This window comes from Carcharodon carcharias, chromosome 10, assembly GCF_017639515.1.
Source record: "Carcharodon carcharias isolate sCarCar2 chromosome 10, sCarCar2.pri, whole genome shotgun sequence".
NCBI lineage: Eukaryota > Metazoa > Chordata > Chondrichthyes > Lamniformes > Lamnidae > Carcharodon > Carcharodon carcharias.
The window spans coordinates 154,255,192-154,273,732 of NC_054476.1; the positions used below are offsets into that span (position 1 = coordinate 154,255,192).

Sequence of the window (18,541 nt, forward strand, 5' to 3'; positions counted from 1 at the left end):
CCTCAGTGCTCTACAACCAATGAAGTACTTTTGAAGTTTAGTCACTGTTGGAATGGAGAAACGCTGTAGCCAATGTGTGCACAGTATGCTGCCGCAAACAGCATTGTAATAATGACAAGAGAATCTGTATTTTGTGATGTTGGTTAAAGGAAAAAATTAGCCAGGACACTAGGGATCCCTGCTGTCCTTCAGAACAGTGCCAAGGGATCTTTTACATCCCAAGAGGGTGATAGGGCCCTTAGTTTAACATCTCATCTTCAGTGGTGCAGCATTCCCTCAGTACTGCACTAGAGTGCCAATTTAGATTTATGTGCTCAAGTCTCTAGAATAGGTCATGAACCCACAACCTTCTGACTTGAGGTGAGAATGCTATCCACTGAGCCACAGCTAGCACAGCTGAGTAATACTTCCTTCGATTGTGTTTGCTATATAATTTGCCTTTCTATTTGCTCTAATTGACGCTGCAGTAGTTGATTTGATAGCAAACAAGACATTATAAGAGTGTCTATGAAAGAGGTAAGGAAATTTTAGCCTGCTAAAGGACAGAAATATGTTTGATTCTAGCTGTGCTGTTGCTGAAATGTTTGGAACATTCTCTAAAGATAGGAATTCCATTCAAGAATTTTCTTTTTCAACTTTGTAACACTGCATATTTCCAGAACCTGTACCATTTTTGTAATTTAAAAAATGTTTTAAATGATACTTGTAATGTGAACGGAGACACTGAATTGGTCTTTTCCATTTCTAATTCTGAATCAGCAGTTTGAGATTACATTTACATTATTTTCGTGATATGAAAAGTGTCCATTTTTAAAGCCTTTATTTGCATTGAAGGACATGAATTCTTGAGTGGTCAAAAAATTTTAAAATTGACGATTCCTAATACCTATTTGTTTTGCAATTTTTCAGCCATTAATCCCCATCTGATATTTTCAGACAAAGACTTATCACCAGCTTTAAATCTGAGTATGGCCATCAAGCTGGTTAGTCTTGGACCCGCTATGCTAATTTATCCATCTATTTGTTAACCAAGTAGATTTTCTTTTTGAACAACTATACGCCAAAATATGTAACAATTATTTTTGCATTTTCCATGAGATGAAACATTAGAACTCCATAATACAGCATCTCTTAAAATTATGAAGCATTCCTGAAGAGCCCAAAACACTATTTTCTAACCTAGTGACATTTATCCATTGTACTTCCTCAACAGTACATTCACTTTTCTGTCTTTTCTAGCTTGCATGCCTATGACGTTTTGACATCAACTAAAAAGTAAAAGTGAGGGATATATTAGGATAAGATTTATTGGGAATCTATGGTACTGTATTGTAGGATGGATCCATAAAATAAATATTTTTGGAGTCTATTAAAACTTTGTCATGCAATCCTTGCCCTTGTGCTTTCCCTAACTCCTATGGGAATAACCCCATCCTGTATAAGTTGGAGCAAGGCAATCTTCTCTCTGACGTACAACAGTACCTTAAATTGGCTACAACAAGGTGCACCCAGGAGGGTTGAATTGTGCCTCTACTTGCATGGTTAACTGCCCAGTTCTCTCAATGATGGAAATTATGAATATAAGCCTGCATCCTACTACCCTGCAGCTGGGTAAGCAATTTAAATGATAAATCTATCTCAATGAAGAGGTAATGGAAAATTAATGGCAGCTGTAACTTTCTCTGGCTGTTTCTTTCTTTCCTATTATTACGGCCTTGTAATGAGGAGTAAAAATTGACTCCCTTAATTTACCACTCCAGCTCTGGCTGTACCAGGGTTTAGTTGTGAATTTAGTGAGGATGTGCTTTGCCAATGTTGCAGGAGTCCTACTATGTAAACTTTCAGATTGTAAAGAATTAATCAGACAGGTTTACTGAGTTTAAATCAAAGACCGAGAAGTTTGCGGACCCTACTTGTTGAATTTTTAAAAATTAGGTAAATTGTAATCCTCGTTCATACCTTGCTCTCTCGCGCGCGCTCGCCCCCTCGCCCACATTCTAGTACAGATGGTAGAATATGATGATAGACTCAAAGAGAGTTTATTGTTCGTGAAAGAAATAAACAAGGAAATATACTGTTCAGCTTTCTTCCTGGGTGTAGCTATATGGAGCAGATTTCCATGTTTTATCCCCAAAAGATCTTAGTGTGCAGCAGATTCCCCTTCTTAGGATGGCTACTCTGAAATAGCTCTGCACGATACTTCCAAGTGACAGAGTAACCTGACTCTTGCAGCCTTTCGATATATCCCCCAATCTCTGCTCTGACTTGATAAAAACAGTTCTTAAAAAGCCTTGGTGGCTGTATATTCTAGAGGAATTCGATTACCATGTCAGCTGTAGTCATTGTGTTGTATAAGATGTAGTTATATTCTTTTGACTCATCTCAAACTTCTGAGGAGTAATAGTGTAAGAGTCAACAGGAAATGGGCCTTTTCATCCCACTTGGGGGTGGAATGCAAGTTGTATATTCAGCTGGCTGACAGCCTTTCCACTGTCTTAATGGGATTACAGTTCATTAAAAATCCAGCCAGAGAAAAAAGGCACTAGAAATTGTACCTTTTTCTCTTTCAAAAAAAACACATCCTCATAACACTTCCATGCAGAATGATATGAGATTCACACTCATTTCATTACAGGCCTGGGAAAAGCACACATAATAATAAAAGTAAGTAAACAAAACATACATACATTCATCTGCATCCTCACATCTTCCTTTTTATCCTGCTGGGTCTGTTTGGTTGAGGTTCAAGTTGTCGTTCCCATGCGGATTTGCTTTTGTTTTCGTATACTAATGTGCCCAGCCAACAGGATTTGATGGGCGAGCCTCAGTATTTCCCCTCTCTACCTCAACGGCTCCAGTTCCTGGTGGATCAATGTCCATCCTCATCTGCATCTCTATGAGAGAGTCTCCACTTTCTCATCAGTACCTCATTTTAAAAATAATAGTACTCTGTGATTTCCTCCGCTTCACTTTCTGTTTGGGCAGTCTGTGCTAACTTCTTTAGCATCGGGTTGGCTTGTTGAGCTGCAACCAAGGAAGACCTACTAATTATACCCTTTTAAACTTATGAATATGGTTTCAGATAACCAGACCGGTAGGGTAATCCATCTGCAGTGCTAGTTTGGCCATAAAATGGGTTATTACGCAGTCACTAAAAATGCCAGGGACTTTCTCCAGCAGCTGCTGCTCGCTCTCCCTGATCTTGCTCGGTTTCTCAAAAACCACTGGGGATGCTACCATCTTTGATCCAGCCAGGTCATTTCCGAGGAGCAGGTCGACCCTGTCCACAGGTAAACTGGAGATGACTCCCATGGTCACCAGGCCTGAAATAAGGTCGCACTCCAGGTGCACCCTGTATAAAGGTATGGGCATGTATTCTCCTTTGATACCCTTTACTAGCATTTTGGCCTGCACTGCACTCTATGGGGGAAGGGTTATGCCTTTTTCCAGCAGTATAGATTGGCTGGCCTCAGTATCCCTCAGTGTGACTACAGATTTACTTGCCTTGCCCTGGTGTAATGGGGGCACTTTTCTTTTTGACAAATTCTTGTAACTCTCGGGCATTGCTAAACTCACCTACACCCACAGGGTGCGCCTACAGGGACTTGATGCTGTGGTCAGAGCCACAGCCTGGCCTGCTATGCTGTCTGCCTAACTCTCTCCCTTTCTGCACAGAGCCTACGTACCCCAATAAATCCTACTGGCTTTTCCCATAACTTCCAACAATCAGCAGGTGTCTGGCCTTAGGCTATTCAAACATGCAGGCTTCTGAACCTCTTTCCTTTTCTCAGCACTGTGCTTTCTGGTCTGGGGAGAGGCCCCTGTGTTTTCAGGCACCCCTTTTCTCTCAGGGTGCTCTGCCTCCTGCCACTCCCACCTTTCCTTTCTAGTTCGCTGGGGGAGATTAGGGAAGGGTTTCCTTTGGGATGAGGGCTTGTGGTCAAGCTCATAGTCATCAGCCAGAGTTGCAACTTGCCTGACCCCTGTCACTTTCTATTCCTCTGTGTATTTTTATAGAGAGAGGAGTGAATGTTTGAACACTAAGAGGCATTTTTTTTAAGGTTTTCATAACATGGCCTCAACCTTAAGTGCTCGTATCCACTAATCAAACACGGGCTGCTTAAGCCATTCAAATTTGATGTACGCCTTGGTCCTTATCATTTTCTGAGGGTACAGAATTTCTGACACTACACCTCTGATACCAGTTTGTATGTGCTTAAAATTGCCACCTTTACCACCTCCATGGTTGGCCAAACTCTCATCAGGCAACAGGGAGTAAACTTTGTGAGCCTTGCCTGATAGCTTGTTTTGAGGAGCAGGGCCCAGCTTTCTCCTGGCTACCTCCAATTGCTGAGCTACTCTCTCTCAAAAGAGATGAAGAAGGCTTTCACATCTTCCTCATCAAACTTGGGGATTAAATGGGCAAATTTGAATAATTTGAACTCCAACCTGAACTAGGGGTGCCTTCAGTGGCCACAGGATCTATCCCTATGTAGTTTACATATTCTTATCTCCCTTTCTTGCTATTCTCGTTGTAAAGCTTGTTCTCTCCCTTTCCTCTCAATTTTTCTCTTTTTTTGCTTTCCCCTCATCATTGTTTTCTTTTATTTCTTCTCTCTTCCCCTAGCTTGGAATTCTAGCTCTAGACATCTCTGTTCTATCTGTAATTTTGCTAAAGTTAGACTTTCTGTTGCAACCTCTCCAGGTTTGCGATCTAATTCTCTAGCCGCTAGTTTTAAATTTTCAGGTTTCCTGGCTATCGGGCAAAATTCTAACGCCAACTCCTTTGCTACACTTTTCAGCTCTTCGAGGGACAGAACTTTAAATTACTTTATCAAAAGTAATTTTCATCTGTTCTAGAAAGGTACTGGCTTTAAATGTAGACATTTTTGCACTTAGAGTTGTAAACCCAAGAAAATTTGTGGTAATTTGTTTTTGAAAGAAAATTTGCTTCTTGTGAACAATTTACTTCCCCAACTCCAATCTCCTTGTCATCTTTGGGTGTAATCCTGGATGTTATTTCTGGTATGACCACATAAGGAGGGGTAAAAATTAACTCTGCTAATTTATCGCTCCAGGTCTGGCTGTAACAGGGTTTATTTGTGAATTTAGTGAGGATATGCTTTGTCAATGCTGCAGGAGTCCCACAATGTATGCTTTCAGATTATGAAGAACTAATCAGACATGTTTTCTGAGTTTAAAATCAACAAATGAGAAGAACTAGGTAAATCGCAACCCTCATCCATACGTCGCACATACTCCCTGGGCTCCGCGCGCACACTAGTACAAATGGTAGAATATGAGGATAGCCTTAAAGATGTTCTACAATTTGTGAAAAAAAATAAAACAGTCAAAGAAATATATTTGGCTGGTCTTGATGCAGTGATTCCACGTTGCGGCTGTTTTGTCCGGTTTTCTTCCTGGGTGTAACTATATGGAGCAGATTTCCACATTTGCAGTAGATTCCTCCTCTTAAGATGATTACTCTGCAATATCCATGCACAATATATCCGAGAGCAAGAGAGACCTGGCTCTTGTAGCCTTTCAGTATATCCTTCAGATCTCTGCTCTGACTTGGATAAAAATAGCTCTTAAAAAGCCTTTCTGGCTGTATATTCCAGAGGAATTCAATTACCATGTTTGCTGTAGTCATCGTATTGTAGATCAGGTCATTTCATTTTTTTGATGTCTCATCTCAAACTTCTGAAGAACAATAGTGTAACAGTCAACAGGAGATGGGGTCTTTCATGCTCACTGGGTGGGAGTTGTTGAGAATCTGTTCCTTTTCACCCCACTTGGGCTGGAATGCTAGTTGTATATTCAGCTGGCTAGCAGTCTTTCCATTGTCTTAATGGGATTATAGTTTATTAAAAATACAGCCAGAAAGAGAAGGCATTAGAAATTATATATTTTTCTTTAAAAACACACACCCTCATAGCATTCCATAAATGCAAATAATTAGACTTTGTTTAAATGGTGCCCTGATAATTTTAATTTTTTATCTAAAATCTACAGTATGGCTATCTTCATAAACAAAGGCTGAATTTAACTTTGTAAATATTAAAATTTCAAATTTTAATTTAATGGCATTCTCAATCTTCTGTCGCAAGTCCAGATATCTCCTTTTCAGCCTACAGCTTAGTTTTATTTGTTACATCCAACACTTAGTAGCAGAAAAAAATTGGAAAAATTTATACCTCTAACCAATTTGTGCGCTATTATGTCCTTTTTAAAAAAATTTAGCTGTATTTTTAATTATCTTGCTTTCTGCTGCTCTGTAAACAGCCACCAGAAGGTATGCAAGAGCAGACCAGGGTTACTTCTGTCTGACATAAGGAAATTCCAGAGATGGATTTGCCTCTGCCTAGACCGTGTTGGTATATTTATTACTAAGCCATTTTTGGTTTGATTTTATTGTGCCAAAGATAAAACCAGTTTCTTACTGGAAGTTAGGTTCAACAGTTTAGGCCAGTAGGGATGCAACTTTCAGACAATCAAGAAGTAGCAGGATTAGCAGAGAATAATGAGACCAACCAGTCCCTTTCCTATAAGCATGCTGAGTACAAGCACCTGGCTCCTAGCTTGGTTACTGGAGGCAAGACCTATTTGGGCTTTTGTTTTATTGTACTCTATTCCCATCCTGAATGTGAATCACCTTTGGCAGAATTGCTTGGATTGTGATCAGTGGCTTAATTGAAACTGAATATTTTACATGCCTAAATTACACTTTTTAAGGCACAAAAGAAATGTTTGAAGTAATACATTTATACTTGATATTGAGATGATGATTAGTTTAAACCTTTAATTTGGCATTCAAAATTACTTTTGCCAGGAAGAAACCACAAACAAGGTATGTTGTGGTTTTATAACAATGTGCTCCAAGAATAAATCAATACATAGGTGTCACCAACCAACCAAAGTGCAATGGTTTATCCAGATTTGGCAAACCAATGAACACATTAAGCATATCAAACTTGGTTGCTTTGTGTGAAGAGAAAAAGTTCAAATGTTCACATTTCCTTTGGCTAAGTTTCCAACGGTCATAAGACTGGCAGTTTTGAATGATTATTTAGAATAGAAATATTGTATAACAAATTTTACAATTCAGATTGACACCTCTGCCCCCTAATTGTCAATCATACTTATATTCAAATTATATACATTTTGATTTACAAATTTTTTTGTGGTACTGCTTGTTTGGAAATTCATTCAAATTTTTATACAAGATTACAGATGTACTTATTTTGTTTAAAAAGTTCCTTCAAGTTAACATTCAAGACTAAGTGCTAATAATTTCACCACGATCCTTCTGCAAAAATTGTTATTGTCTTAGACTAATTCTGCTCTATCCTTTTCTTCCCTTTCCTCCTCTTTCTCCCACCCATGCACCTTCCCAGAGAGAGTTTTTTAAATGCGGTGAAGCCTGGTTCATAATTGTCACTCTTATCTAATTTAAACAAGATAAGACAATGCCTTAGATTGCATTAGTGAGTTTGTATCGACCCATAAATTATTGGGCTTAGTGGCAGTGCTCTTGTCTTGAGTTAAAAGGTAATGAGTTTAAAACCCATTTTAGAGGCTTGGAGCACAATTCGGTTATGAAGGAGTGTCCCACTATCAGAGACGCTGCCTTAAAGAGGAGGTGTTAAGCAGAGGCTCCAGCTGTGCGCTCAGGTGGATGTAAAAGATCTTATGTCACTATTCAAAACTTAGTAAGGGATTCTGACCAACATTAATTCCTTATCGTAACACTTAAAGAGATTATTTAGTTAATCTTACTGCTATGTGTGGTACCTTGGTGTGCACAAATTGGTGGCTGAACTTCTCTGCAATTGTGACTACAGAAATGTTCAATTGGCTGGGAAGTGCTTTGCAGTGTTCTAAGGGCATGAAAATCTGCTCTATAGTGAAATTTCATTTTTGGCCTCAGCCATCTTGTTAAAGGATGTTAAAGGATTGTTAAAGGATACCAGGTAGAACTTCACAGAAACATGGTATCTGCACATGATGTATTTGCACATCTTAGTCAGTGTAAAGAAAGAGAAATGGGGATATATTTTAGTATGTAGCATGAATAAGTTGATCTTTTAGGGGTATATAAAATTCTGTTTATTATGCATATAAAGGGCAGAAATTGAGTAAAGCCAACTTGCCACATTTACCTGCAACTTTCAGAAGAATCTGATAAGATAGGAGTTGACTTTGCATATGTTTAAGTTGCAGTGTTTATGTTGACAGCTTCTAGAAAATGGCGAGTTTTTTTTAAAAAAAAAGATAGAATGGTATAGATTTTTTAAAATTTTAACCCAATGCAGCAAAATCTAATAAATTGGGATAAGGACTCCTAAGAACGTGGTAAAACACCACTAGAGATGCTTTTAGGTGGATACCATTAGACAAATCTGCAATGTTAAGTACTTATGCAGTTTTAAATATTTAATTACTTTTGATCTTAGGACTGAAGTATCTGCATTCAGCTGGCATATTACACAGAGACATTAAACCAGGGAACCTTCTTGTGAACAGCAACTGTGTCCTTAAGGTTAGTTTGGTCTATTTTTCTGCAATATTAATTGAATTTGTGTACCAGTAAGAGCTAATGAAAATAAGTATTGTTTCTGGTTTTTATGGCAAAGTGTATGCTTCTTTCTATGCATCCCAAAATGGCTGCTGAGTGTAGGATTACTGAATTAAGCTTTCCGTGAAATCAAGCAAGGTACAACTTACTAGAAAACATTACATTATGTTACAGCATGATTTATGCACATTATGAACATTAAGTTTACTGAAGAAATCATTTTTAATACTAAATGCTATATTTTTATTTTACAAAGAAACACTGCTCCTCTTTTAGCTATCCTAGATTTTATGGAACAGTAGCATTCAAAATTGCAAACTTTGCAACTTCACACTTCATTTGGTAGCAAAACACTCTGCATACACAAATCAAGAAGTTACCCTCTCAGGCATTTATTTTACACAAATTGGAGCAAATTCCCAAAACAATTGTTGGCTTGGTTTTAATATCTCTTGGCACAACCTCCCTGATGTTCCCATGGATTTAGCTAAACCATTCCATTAGGAAGATCCTCACCTTGGTCCTCAAACTTGAGTTAGCCGAACTAGCTCAGGGAGAATCCATCTCAGTTAATTTTAGTGATGTTCATTTGGGAAGGCCAAAATTGGGCTTGCCTTTTACTGCTACTTCTCAACCAACCGTAATCAATCTATGCAGATATCTGACTATGCCATATTCCACATGTGCACACCAGATATTGTTTCAAGATTCTGGGGGGTGCCTGTTATCAGAGGAGGGAAGTTGGGAGGGGTACCATTTGCCAAAGGAAAACAAAAATTAAAATGTATGCTGTTTAAGTTCATTTTTTTATTCATTGAATGTGGGCGTCACTGATAAGCCAGCATTTATTGCCCATCCCTAATTGCCCTTGTTCAGAGGGCATTTAAGAGTCAATCACATTGCTGTGGACATTAGTGAACCAGATGGGTTTTTACAACAATCGACAATGGTCTCATGCTCATCATTAGACTTTTATTTCCAGATTTTTATTAAATTCAAATTCCACCATTTGCCGTGGCAGGATTCAAACCCTGGTCCCCAGAGCATTACTCTGGATTTCTGGATTATTAGTCCAGTGACAATACCACTACGCTATCACCTCCCATCATTATTTCCAAATTGGGCAACAGTCTGTTCACCAACCATTTTTATAGGCTCTTCTACTATAAATTACATCTGTATAAACAGGAATTTATCTTTGACACCCAGGCAGAATGTTTACATAAGGCAGTATAGAAGGCAATTAGATTCCAAATGAATGAAGAGTCTGCGTCACCTACAACATTGATCTAGGTCTCAATTCAGTCAGTGTTTTGCAAAACTCAATTCTGTCATCCAGTTGAGCTACTGTAAGTTTTAGAAAAATGTTGATGAGAAAGCACACTTTTTTTCGTTAGTAAGATTTGGATTGATACTGATAATGGAATGTGAAACTCAGCTAGTGCAGGGTATGCTTCAATTTCAACTCTGACCTACTTAGGTGAGTTTCATTTTCTCTGTTATACGTTAAATATATATATATATATATATATATATATATATATATATATTTCCAAGTCACATTCAACAGCATAGGTAGGGTGGCAGAAAGAAGCAGCAGTGGGGAACCTAAAAGAAAGCAAGAAATTATTTATTTAAAAACTTGACTATAGCTTTCTGGTCAAATGTACAACAAAATTATATATAAGAAACTTTTTTGTAACTCGAATTAATTTAACTTAAAGTGACTACCAAAGTCACCTACCCTCGCAGATTAAATGAAATCCAATTGAAAGGTAATTGTTTCTTTTAACCCTATACTAAAAAATAATCCTTTTGTAATTAGTAGATTTTGGTGTTTGAAATCACCAAATTACATTAATCACGTGTCCAATGAAATGAGTTTTAATTTAACAAAAAACCTGCTTTACGTAAACTAAACATCTGTACAGCTGTTACTGGAAATTAAACATATGTTTAATGCAAAATAGATCTCAGATTGCATTTTTTATATATTCACAGCAATTTCTTCCAGTTCATTTACGTGAGTTGGGATTTGGTGGAATTGTTATAATGGACGTAAGCAGTCATAGATGTGGCTATTGGCTATTCTTTTCTGCTTTGAGGGTATGCAGCTTTGCATCATATCTACACAAGCTAGTTCTTTTTCGAATTGTTTACATTTCTTTTAAACTTAGGTTTGACCTTTGCTTTCATCTTTAATGGCGATTCAGTTAGGGTTTGATTAAAACAAAAGCAAAATACTGTGGATGCTGGAAATCTGAAATCGAAAGTGCTGCAAATACCTGGCAGACCAGGCAGCATCTTTGGAAAGAGATGCAGAGTTAATGTTTCAGGTGGGTGACCTTTCATCAGAATAGGAATTGACCACACCTCATCTGGACACATCCTTTGTTTCTTCACTCCTCCTCCAAGCCACTCCCCATCCTGACTTGGAAATATATCGCTGTTCGTTCACTGTCACTGGGTCAAAATCCAGGAACTTCTTCCCTGACAGCATTGTCGGTGTACAGGGACTGCAGCGGTTCAAAAAAGCAGCTTACCTTCACCTTCTCACAGGCAATTAGGGATGGGCAATAAATGTTGGCCTAGCCAGTGAAGTCACATTTCGTAAATGAATTTTAAAAAACACTCCCTTTGGCTTTTGTACTGTGAAACCTTGTCATTTAATCTCCTCTTTCCTGCACTTCTTATCACAGACCTTTTTTGTTCTTCCTTTCCCTGCCAACTCCCCCCATCGCCCAAAACATCCTTTCGCTTGCTCAGAACAGACTACATTTCTAGCCTTCCTCGGTTCTGATGAAAAGTCACAGACCTGAAATGTTATCTGTCTTTACTCTCTACAGATGCTGCCTGACCTGCTGAGTATTTGCAGGGTTTGATAAAATGCTTTTATAACAAGATATTAAAATGGACACTGATCTACTGTGAAGTTCATGCTGCAAGTCTTTCTAATCTGTCGTCCCGTTTACACACTGAAGTATGCTGTTTGATACAAAATTGACGTAATACTAGGAAACTTCTGCCACTCGCAGTTTTGATATCCCAGGTCACTGCTTAAAGAATACTGGAGCCACTTGTACCCTCCTGAGAAGCAATGAAAATGGATTATTCTCCAACCTCACCCCCACCCCTTAGTTTCACTCTACTTCATTAAGCTGCTCTGAGGACATATATATTTCCCCTCCCCTCCCCCGCTCCCTCCTTTGCCAATTTCCCATTTCCCCAGCCCCACCCTGCTGAGTAGCCCAATATATTGTGTTATATGGGATAAAAGAGCACAATGAGCAGTGCCACAGAATATCCAGTTTCCTAAAAGAAATATCATTCTCAACTACACATGATGGTTCAATGTATTAACAAAATATAAACAAATCATAACAATGTCTTAACATCTCTTGGCTAGAAAACTTGATCTTGATGTGTTTCAGATTTATAACTAGCTGTCAATCTCAACACGTTTCCTCAAAAAAAGAAAACAACTTCAGGATGTACATATTTAAAGCACTTGATCGCAGAGCCTTTACTTTATGGCCTTAGAACAAACCAAATAAAAATCAACTCTAATCTAACAATGGACTGTTTTTCTTAAGGACATTCTTGTAAACCTACTAAAAGATTTCCATTTATATTTAATGTATAAAAAATATCTTCCATCTGTGCCCACTTCTTGTCTATATGAAACCTTACTTGCGCTGTCATATTTTGGTCATACCTCTAAATTTCTCCACTATAAATTCCTGTTGCCACACTTACAATAGAACTGCCAATGTAAAATGGTCACACTGTAATTACTACTCTTCACCACCCTAATCCTTGTTTTACATCTTCCAGTTCCTTAGCTTGTACTGCTGCTAAACATGTGCTAACGCTTGTAATTTCCCTATAATACAAAATCAAAGTACAGTAATGAGGGAGTGTATGACTTTAAAAAGGACTGAATATGTCTGCATGTTTGGGTTCAATTCTGCTCTAACCCTGCTTCACTCAAAGATTATGCTTGGCCTTGACTAATTGTGAAATGCCACAGGAAAGCAACTAGTAATACATTGTATGGTATAATGCACATAGTACTGCATAATACAAATGGAGTCTTTACATTTTGATGGAACTTCTCTAAGTATAAATGAACTGTCTTGAGAAAGCTATTTGCAGGACGTTGTATGTTCTAAGCAATGCCATAGGAGATGTTAAGAGTACTGAATATTATAGGAAATAATGAGCAACAGTATAACCAGATTTGGGAGAAATGACATTTTTAGGCCATTGATTGAAATAATGACCAATGTAATTCAATGGAGAAAATATTTAGTGTAGAAACAAAATGAATGAGTAATGTAAATGGAACACTAGTGCAGCAGCTAAATGTAAGAAAGACCTTAAGGTTATAGTGGATAAGTACAAACTATCAGCACAGCATGACCTGCAGTAAATGGCAAACAAGTTACTAAATTCCATCAGCAGAGGGATCAAGTAAAAATTATATTGTTGCTATATAAAGCATTGGTCAAACCTTGCCTTGATGTATTGTGTACAGTTCTAGCTGTCTAACTTATGAAGAGGGTACCCCGATGAGCAACAAAGCCAATTCTGGGTATTTGGAATTTAGATTGGAGGTATTTCTTTTGACTTGTTTCAGACTTCAATATCCTTTTCAACAATATAAAAGAAATTAACAATTTTCCAGACAAGCATTTTGAGGGGCTCAAATGCTAAGTATCACAAGTTTAGAGAGTTTGGTAGAAGAAACAATCGTGGCAGCCCATAAAGCAGACTATAATGAGATAATTGGATGCAATTCAGGAAAGACAATAGATTGATGAGTATAATATGCAGGTGACGTTTTACAAAAATAAAAATGTCCTCATTTTGGTTTAGTGTTCTTCCCTTGTTCTGAAAGTTTTTTTATGTTCTTAAAATTTAAGTACTGAATTAGTGATAGTCAGTGATAAGTGACATCTATTAGTAGTTCTACCTTTCGGCTGCTCATTACATTCACCACGTTGGACTTCAGGCCAAGTAGTTTTTTGCTTTTTCCCTACCCCCACTCCCAATGATTCTCTCATGGTGCATAGTCTGGCATAAAGGAAATGTCGTCTTGTCCTAGAATAGCAAACATTGTTTTTTCTTCCTCCTAAGAAGGAATCTTGCACTTCCTATCTTAAAGTGATGCCACTTTATGCTCCTGCAGTCTGTCACTCTAGTACACATTATTTGATAGGAAAAGCTCAAGTACCATGAACTTAGCACACTCTTGTGGGTGGCGCATGATTAATTTAGATTACAGTTATAGTGCAACTAAGTGAGATTCAGCTACCATAGCAACTTAAAGTTGCAAATTTGAAAATTGAAATTTGCATTTAAGTATACATAGTAAAGCCCTTATAGTCTAAGGATGGAAAACCAAATTTGGCGCAGTTGACCAAATATGGTGCAGTTGTTAAATTACAGTGAAATTTTCTTCAATTAATTTTGTTCCTCTCTTCTAAAGCCAGGCAACATTGTTGCATAAGCATTCCCTCCTACCTTGTCCATATGAACATTCCTTATGGGTGCACCTAGGCAGTGAGTCTTGGCAGACTGCACATCTAGAGAAAACATCTCAACCTAATTGAGCCTGATCCTGATCCTGTTTTTACCCAACACTACATGCACACCTTTAAGGGATTATTGTATAGCAATCAACAATGGGAAGCTTGGCTTACAATTTCCTCTCTGCCCAAAGGGTGAAAAAATTAATTATAATGCTACTTCCTTAAGATCAGCCAATAAGTACAGACTAGACATTGAACTTGGGATCTTTTGGGTCTGTGTAGTTGTTCACCATCTGAGTCAGTGAAACAAAATGTCACCACCTTGAGGTTTATGAGGGATGAGCAATAAATGCTGGCCTTGCCAGCAATACCGACATCCCATGAATGAATAAAGAAGTCTCCTGAATGTATATTTCATTCTTGTTCACTTGAAGTTCATATTATTGTAATGTTTGCAATATATTCTGCATAAATGTTGATTCATATTTCAGTAATTCTTAAACATTTTCTTTTAAGCTGTAGATTGTTTGTTTGGCTGGATGTGTCATTACTTTGTAATCTATTAAGTGTATTATTTAGGTCACCTTTGTTGCTCATCAGCAAGTTCCTTAAAATCCAGAGTAATTTTGTTTTTTATATTATCTTTGACCTAAAAATGCAAAACTTATTGCATGGTGAGGTCAGTTGCTATTTTTTTAATCCCCTTAAGTTTGATGAGCATTACCTTATATAGGAAGTAAGTATTTTAACCATTCTTGCTTTGATATTGTAGATTTAAGAAATTTGTTGCTGATATTTCAAACCGTTTTGTTTTCTTGCAGATTTGTGACTTTGGTCTTGCCAGAGTAGAAGAACTTGATGAATCTCGTCACATGACCCAGGAAGTTGTCACTCAGTATTACCGAGCACCAGAAATCCTGATGGGTAGTCGCCATTACACTAATGCCATTGATATCTGGTCCGTAGGGTGCATCTTTGCAGAGCTTTTAGGCCGTAGAATCTTATTCCAGGCTCAAAGTCCCATTCAACAGGTAATCCAACTGACTGAAGGGTATTTTTGTCGGAAGATAAGGAGCCTTATGTTTTAAGGGCATGAAATTCCTATGTACTGTTTTGAAAGCCCCCACTTTTAGATGCATTGCAAAACCTTAATCTACCAAATCTTCATGTAAACCCTAAATGTTAGCAGGTTTTATAAGTTTTATGTATAAGACACAGTACAGTAAAATCCCGGAGTTGAATCCCAGGGGATCCGCCCACAAATTAAAATTAAACAGAGCTTCATGAAAGCCGAGGAGCCACCAATCCCAAATGAAATCATCTCTATGTAACCCAATGTGCCTGCAACGCAGTCTATGTCAATAACAACAGATTCAAATGCCAAATGAAAAAACAGTAAAGCAGTAAATGTGTGCAAAGGTCTTTATTCAATTTGTTAACACATTATGATGCTCTGGCCTTATAAAAGGCCAGAGCTTTGCATCGCAAAATGTCGGGAGATAGCTTCTGAAAAGCTCTATAATCTTTCTCCGCTTAGCGTGCTATCTTCGGACATATGCGGTACGGTCCACCATGTTGTCAGTGCAGTCAAACATGTTCTCCAGGTTTTCGTGCTGCAGTGCGGAATCCCAGAGCATCTCTGACTTCTGCGGCATCAGCTAGGGACACGGGGCAGTTATTCGTCAGACTCTTCAGGGCCACCTGGCTCCTCAGTTGCATCATCTGTCAGTTCCATCAATCAGCATACAGCATCGTCCACCTCCCTGTAAGTTTCCATGGTAGTCTCTACTGGAATTTCCATGCCAGGCGAGTGAAAAGTGCATCATCATCGGATTGCTTGGCCTCACCCTGCTCCTCATTCTTGACACTCGTGCAGGTGTAACCTGTTTGAACCCGGCGTGGTGGAAGCAGTTGGCTATTGTGGCTTCCGTCACCATCTTTGCTGCCTTTATCATGAACGTGGCCTCTAGAACAATTGGATTCTACTCCTTATTGATGGCCTCAATAACCTGAGAGATTGGCTGCCTCCAGTAGTGGATTTTCAGGTTCCAAATCACCCCTGATCCACTGGCTGGAACTTGGCCGTGGCATTAGGAGGCAGGAACATCATCAGCTTGACGCTCTTGAGGCCAGTGATGTCTGGGTGTGTGGGACAGTTCCCTGTAATGATGGCAATCTTCTTTTATTTCTCTTTGCTAACCCACACCTCAAAAATGCTGGAGGTCATCAGGTGGTTTTTTTTAGCCTTGTACTGTGTGGGTAGTCTCTTGACAACGTGGTTTCTTAGGCTTTACTATCAAAAATGGCAGTTTTGCAGTGCCATCCATGTTGACGCAGACCATAGCAGTGACACATTCCTTGCTCTACTTTCCACCATTACATGTTTCATCTTTATAATGCCTGCTTGTTGACTGTTCCAAGATATTCATCCTATGTTTCATAATGGTGGGCAAACTCAATGGTAGGCTCTCCACCCTTTAACAATGTCCATTCTCCACTTGCTGTATTGACTTTACCTTCTCTCCAATCGGTAACACTTTCTCACAGGTTTAAACCATATACATCCTTTCACAAGGAGATTTTGATGTCAAATGATGGTGTGCCCAGCACTCCATGATTTTGGCTCTTGTGTAACTGCGCTCTGATTTGGTCACTGCACTCATTCCAAGCTTGGACAAGTTTGGCTAATCCGGAGTTACCAGTGTGGAATTTTAGCTTAACATGAGCATCGTTCTATGGGATGTTCTAGATTTTCATTACCCATTGTGTCAAAAAGTGTTGTCTGATTTTACTCCTAAATGGCCCGCTCTAATTTTAAGATTATGTCCCCTTGTTCTGGATCTTCCTACCAAAGTAAAAAGTTTTTCTATAGCTACCCCACTGAATTCCTTTATCATTTCAAAAGATGTAGGTTGGATTCTCCCTTGACCTTCTAAACTCAAGGGAATGCATTTGCATTTTTGTACCCTGTACTAGCTTTGTGGTTTGTGTCCATGGATATGTAAATTGCTTTGCTCTTCCACAGCTAGTCTCTCACTACTATGAAAATATTCTGATTTAGCTTCCTCTAATCCAAATTGGATCACTCCGCTCATCTATACATTGAACTACATCCTGCCATAGTTTTTCCCACCCAGTCTGTACATGACCCTTCACAACTTCCTGCTTCATCCATGCAATTTTGTGTTCTAATTTATGAAACAGTTTTTGAACAAAACTATAGATCCATGGGTTTTGTGCTGACTTCAGCTAGCAAGAGCAAATTGTTGAGCAGCAGAATCTTGATTTTGATATTGTAGCTGGCAGTGTACTCAGTTTGCTATTTCTATAGCATTGTACCACATCTCAAATGGAGGTGTTCTCCTGGAGCGAGAGGAGCACAAAAATGGGCATTCATGAGTTATAGAACAGTTGCTAGTATTTGTGTTTCCAATTTCTGAAGTAGAGATCATACTATGGCTCATGTCATAGTGACCTTACTGCAGTGTTCTAAGGTGCATAGTGGAATGTAAATATATAGCTAATCCCCAAAAGTCTCTTTCCTATTTTAAAGAAATCTTTATACAGCTCAGCCATTGTTTCCCAGTTCATCTGCCTTCCCCTCTCTCCATCACCACCACCCCCACCCCCCCTCATCCCCAGCTCTCTTCCAAACATGTCCAATGCTGATGTCCTAGCCTACACTACCTCTGTTTGATCTGCCCCCTCTGCCTCTGAACTCAACTGTTAGCCAGAAAGGATAACCTGTCGATGGCAGAACAGATTTCATGGGAAGAAACCAATTGCTGTGTGCCAAAAATGCTGCCAGATCAGCTGTTCCTGTGTCAACTGATTTTGCCAGGTGTCCCTTAGTTTTGAGGTCTGAATTGGGTGTAGAATCAGAAGTTTTTTTTGAAAAAAGAAATTACCAGCATGACACAGGTAGCTGAGTAAATATCAGGGATGTCTGGAATGGTGCCTTTCTTATCGGTGGGTCATGGCTTTTTACTGAAGATGGGAAGGTTACATTATAGATATGTACAATAATTAGCAACATCAAAGAATACAAATTAAAGGTGCAATGATAGCAAGCAATATAGACTAATGTAAATTGGGATTACATTTAGTAAAGTGCAATTGTGATAGATCTTGGACAAGGAAAGTTGTGTACCTAACTTGGTCTAAATTATACAAAATTAAATGTTGAGATTACAATTGTATAACTTTCTAGCCATTGCAGATATAAAACTTGCACTCATGTACAATGATGCCTTAATGTAGAAAGTCATTTTTCTTATAGGTATATTTAATACAGTTTCACTTACTTGTGTATTCAATTAATATATATTCTAACACTCGTGAACAATTGATTTATGTATGTAGCTGGCAGGGGTAACGAACATATTTATTTGTGCAGCTGTTGTGGATAATCGGCATATTTGTTTTGTAA

At 38.4% G+C, this 18,541-nt stretch overlaps 1 protein-coding gene and 1 long non-coding RNA gene across 6 annotated transcripts in view; one reads left to right on the forward strand and one right to left on the reverse strand.

Annotated features, from left to right (window-relative positions):
- The window catches only part of nlk2 (nemo-like kinase, type 2), a 186,357-nt gene that overhangs the window by 128,190 nt on the left and 39,626 nt on the right, over positions 1-18,541 (forward strand). For 3 of the 5 annotated variants that reach the window (XR_005944155.1, XM_041196827.1, XM_041196828.1), the window contains exons 5-7: positions 8,457-8,542; positions 10,580-10,684; positions 14,934-15,143. Coding sequence is in view for 4 of the 5 variants with exons in the window: in XM_041196827.1 (XP_041052761.1) it covers positions 8,457-8,542; positions 10,580-10,684; positions 14,934-15,143 (401 nt within the window). In the remaining variant the exon portion in view is untranslated. The remainder of the gene's footprint in view (positions 1-8,456; positions 8,543-10,579; positions 10,685-14,933; positions 15,144-18,541) is intronic. The other 2 variants (XM_041196829.1, XM_041196830.1) reach the window with 1 other exon arrangement.
- Positions 2,024-9,227, reverse strand: LOC121282974. The gene is made up of 2 exons (XR_005944156.1): positions 9,095-9,227; positions 2,024-5,847 (listed from the first exon to the last, which is right to left on the reverse strand). It is a non-coding gene; the product is annotated as an uncharacterized LOC121282974 (long non-coding RNA).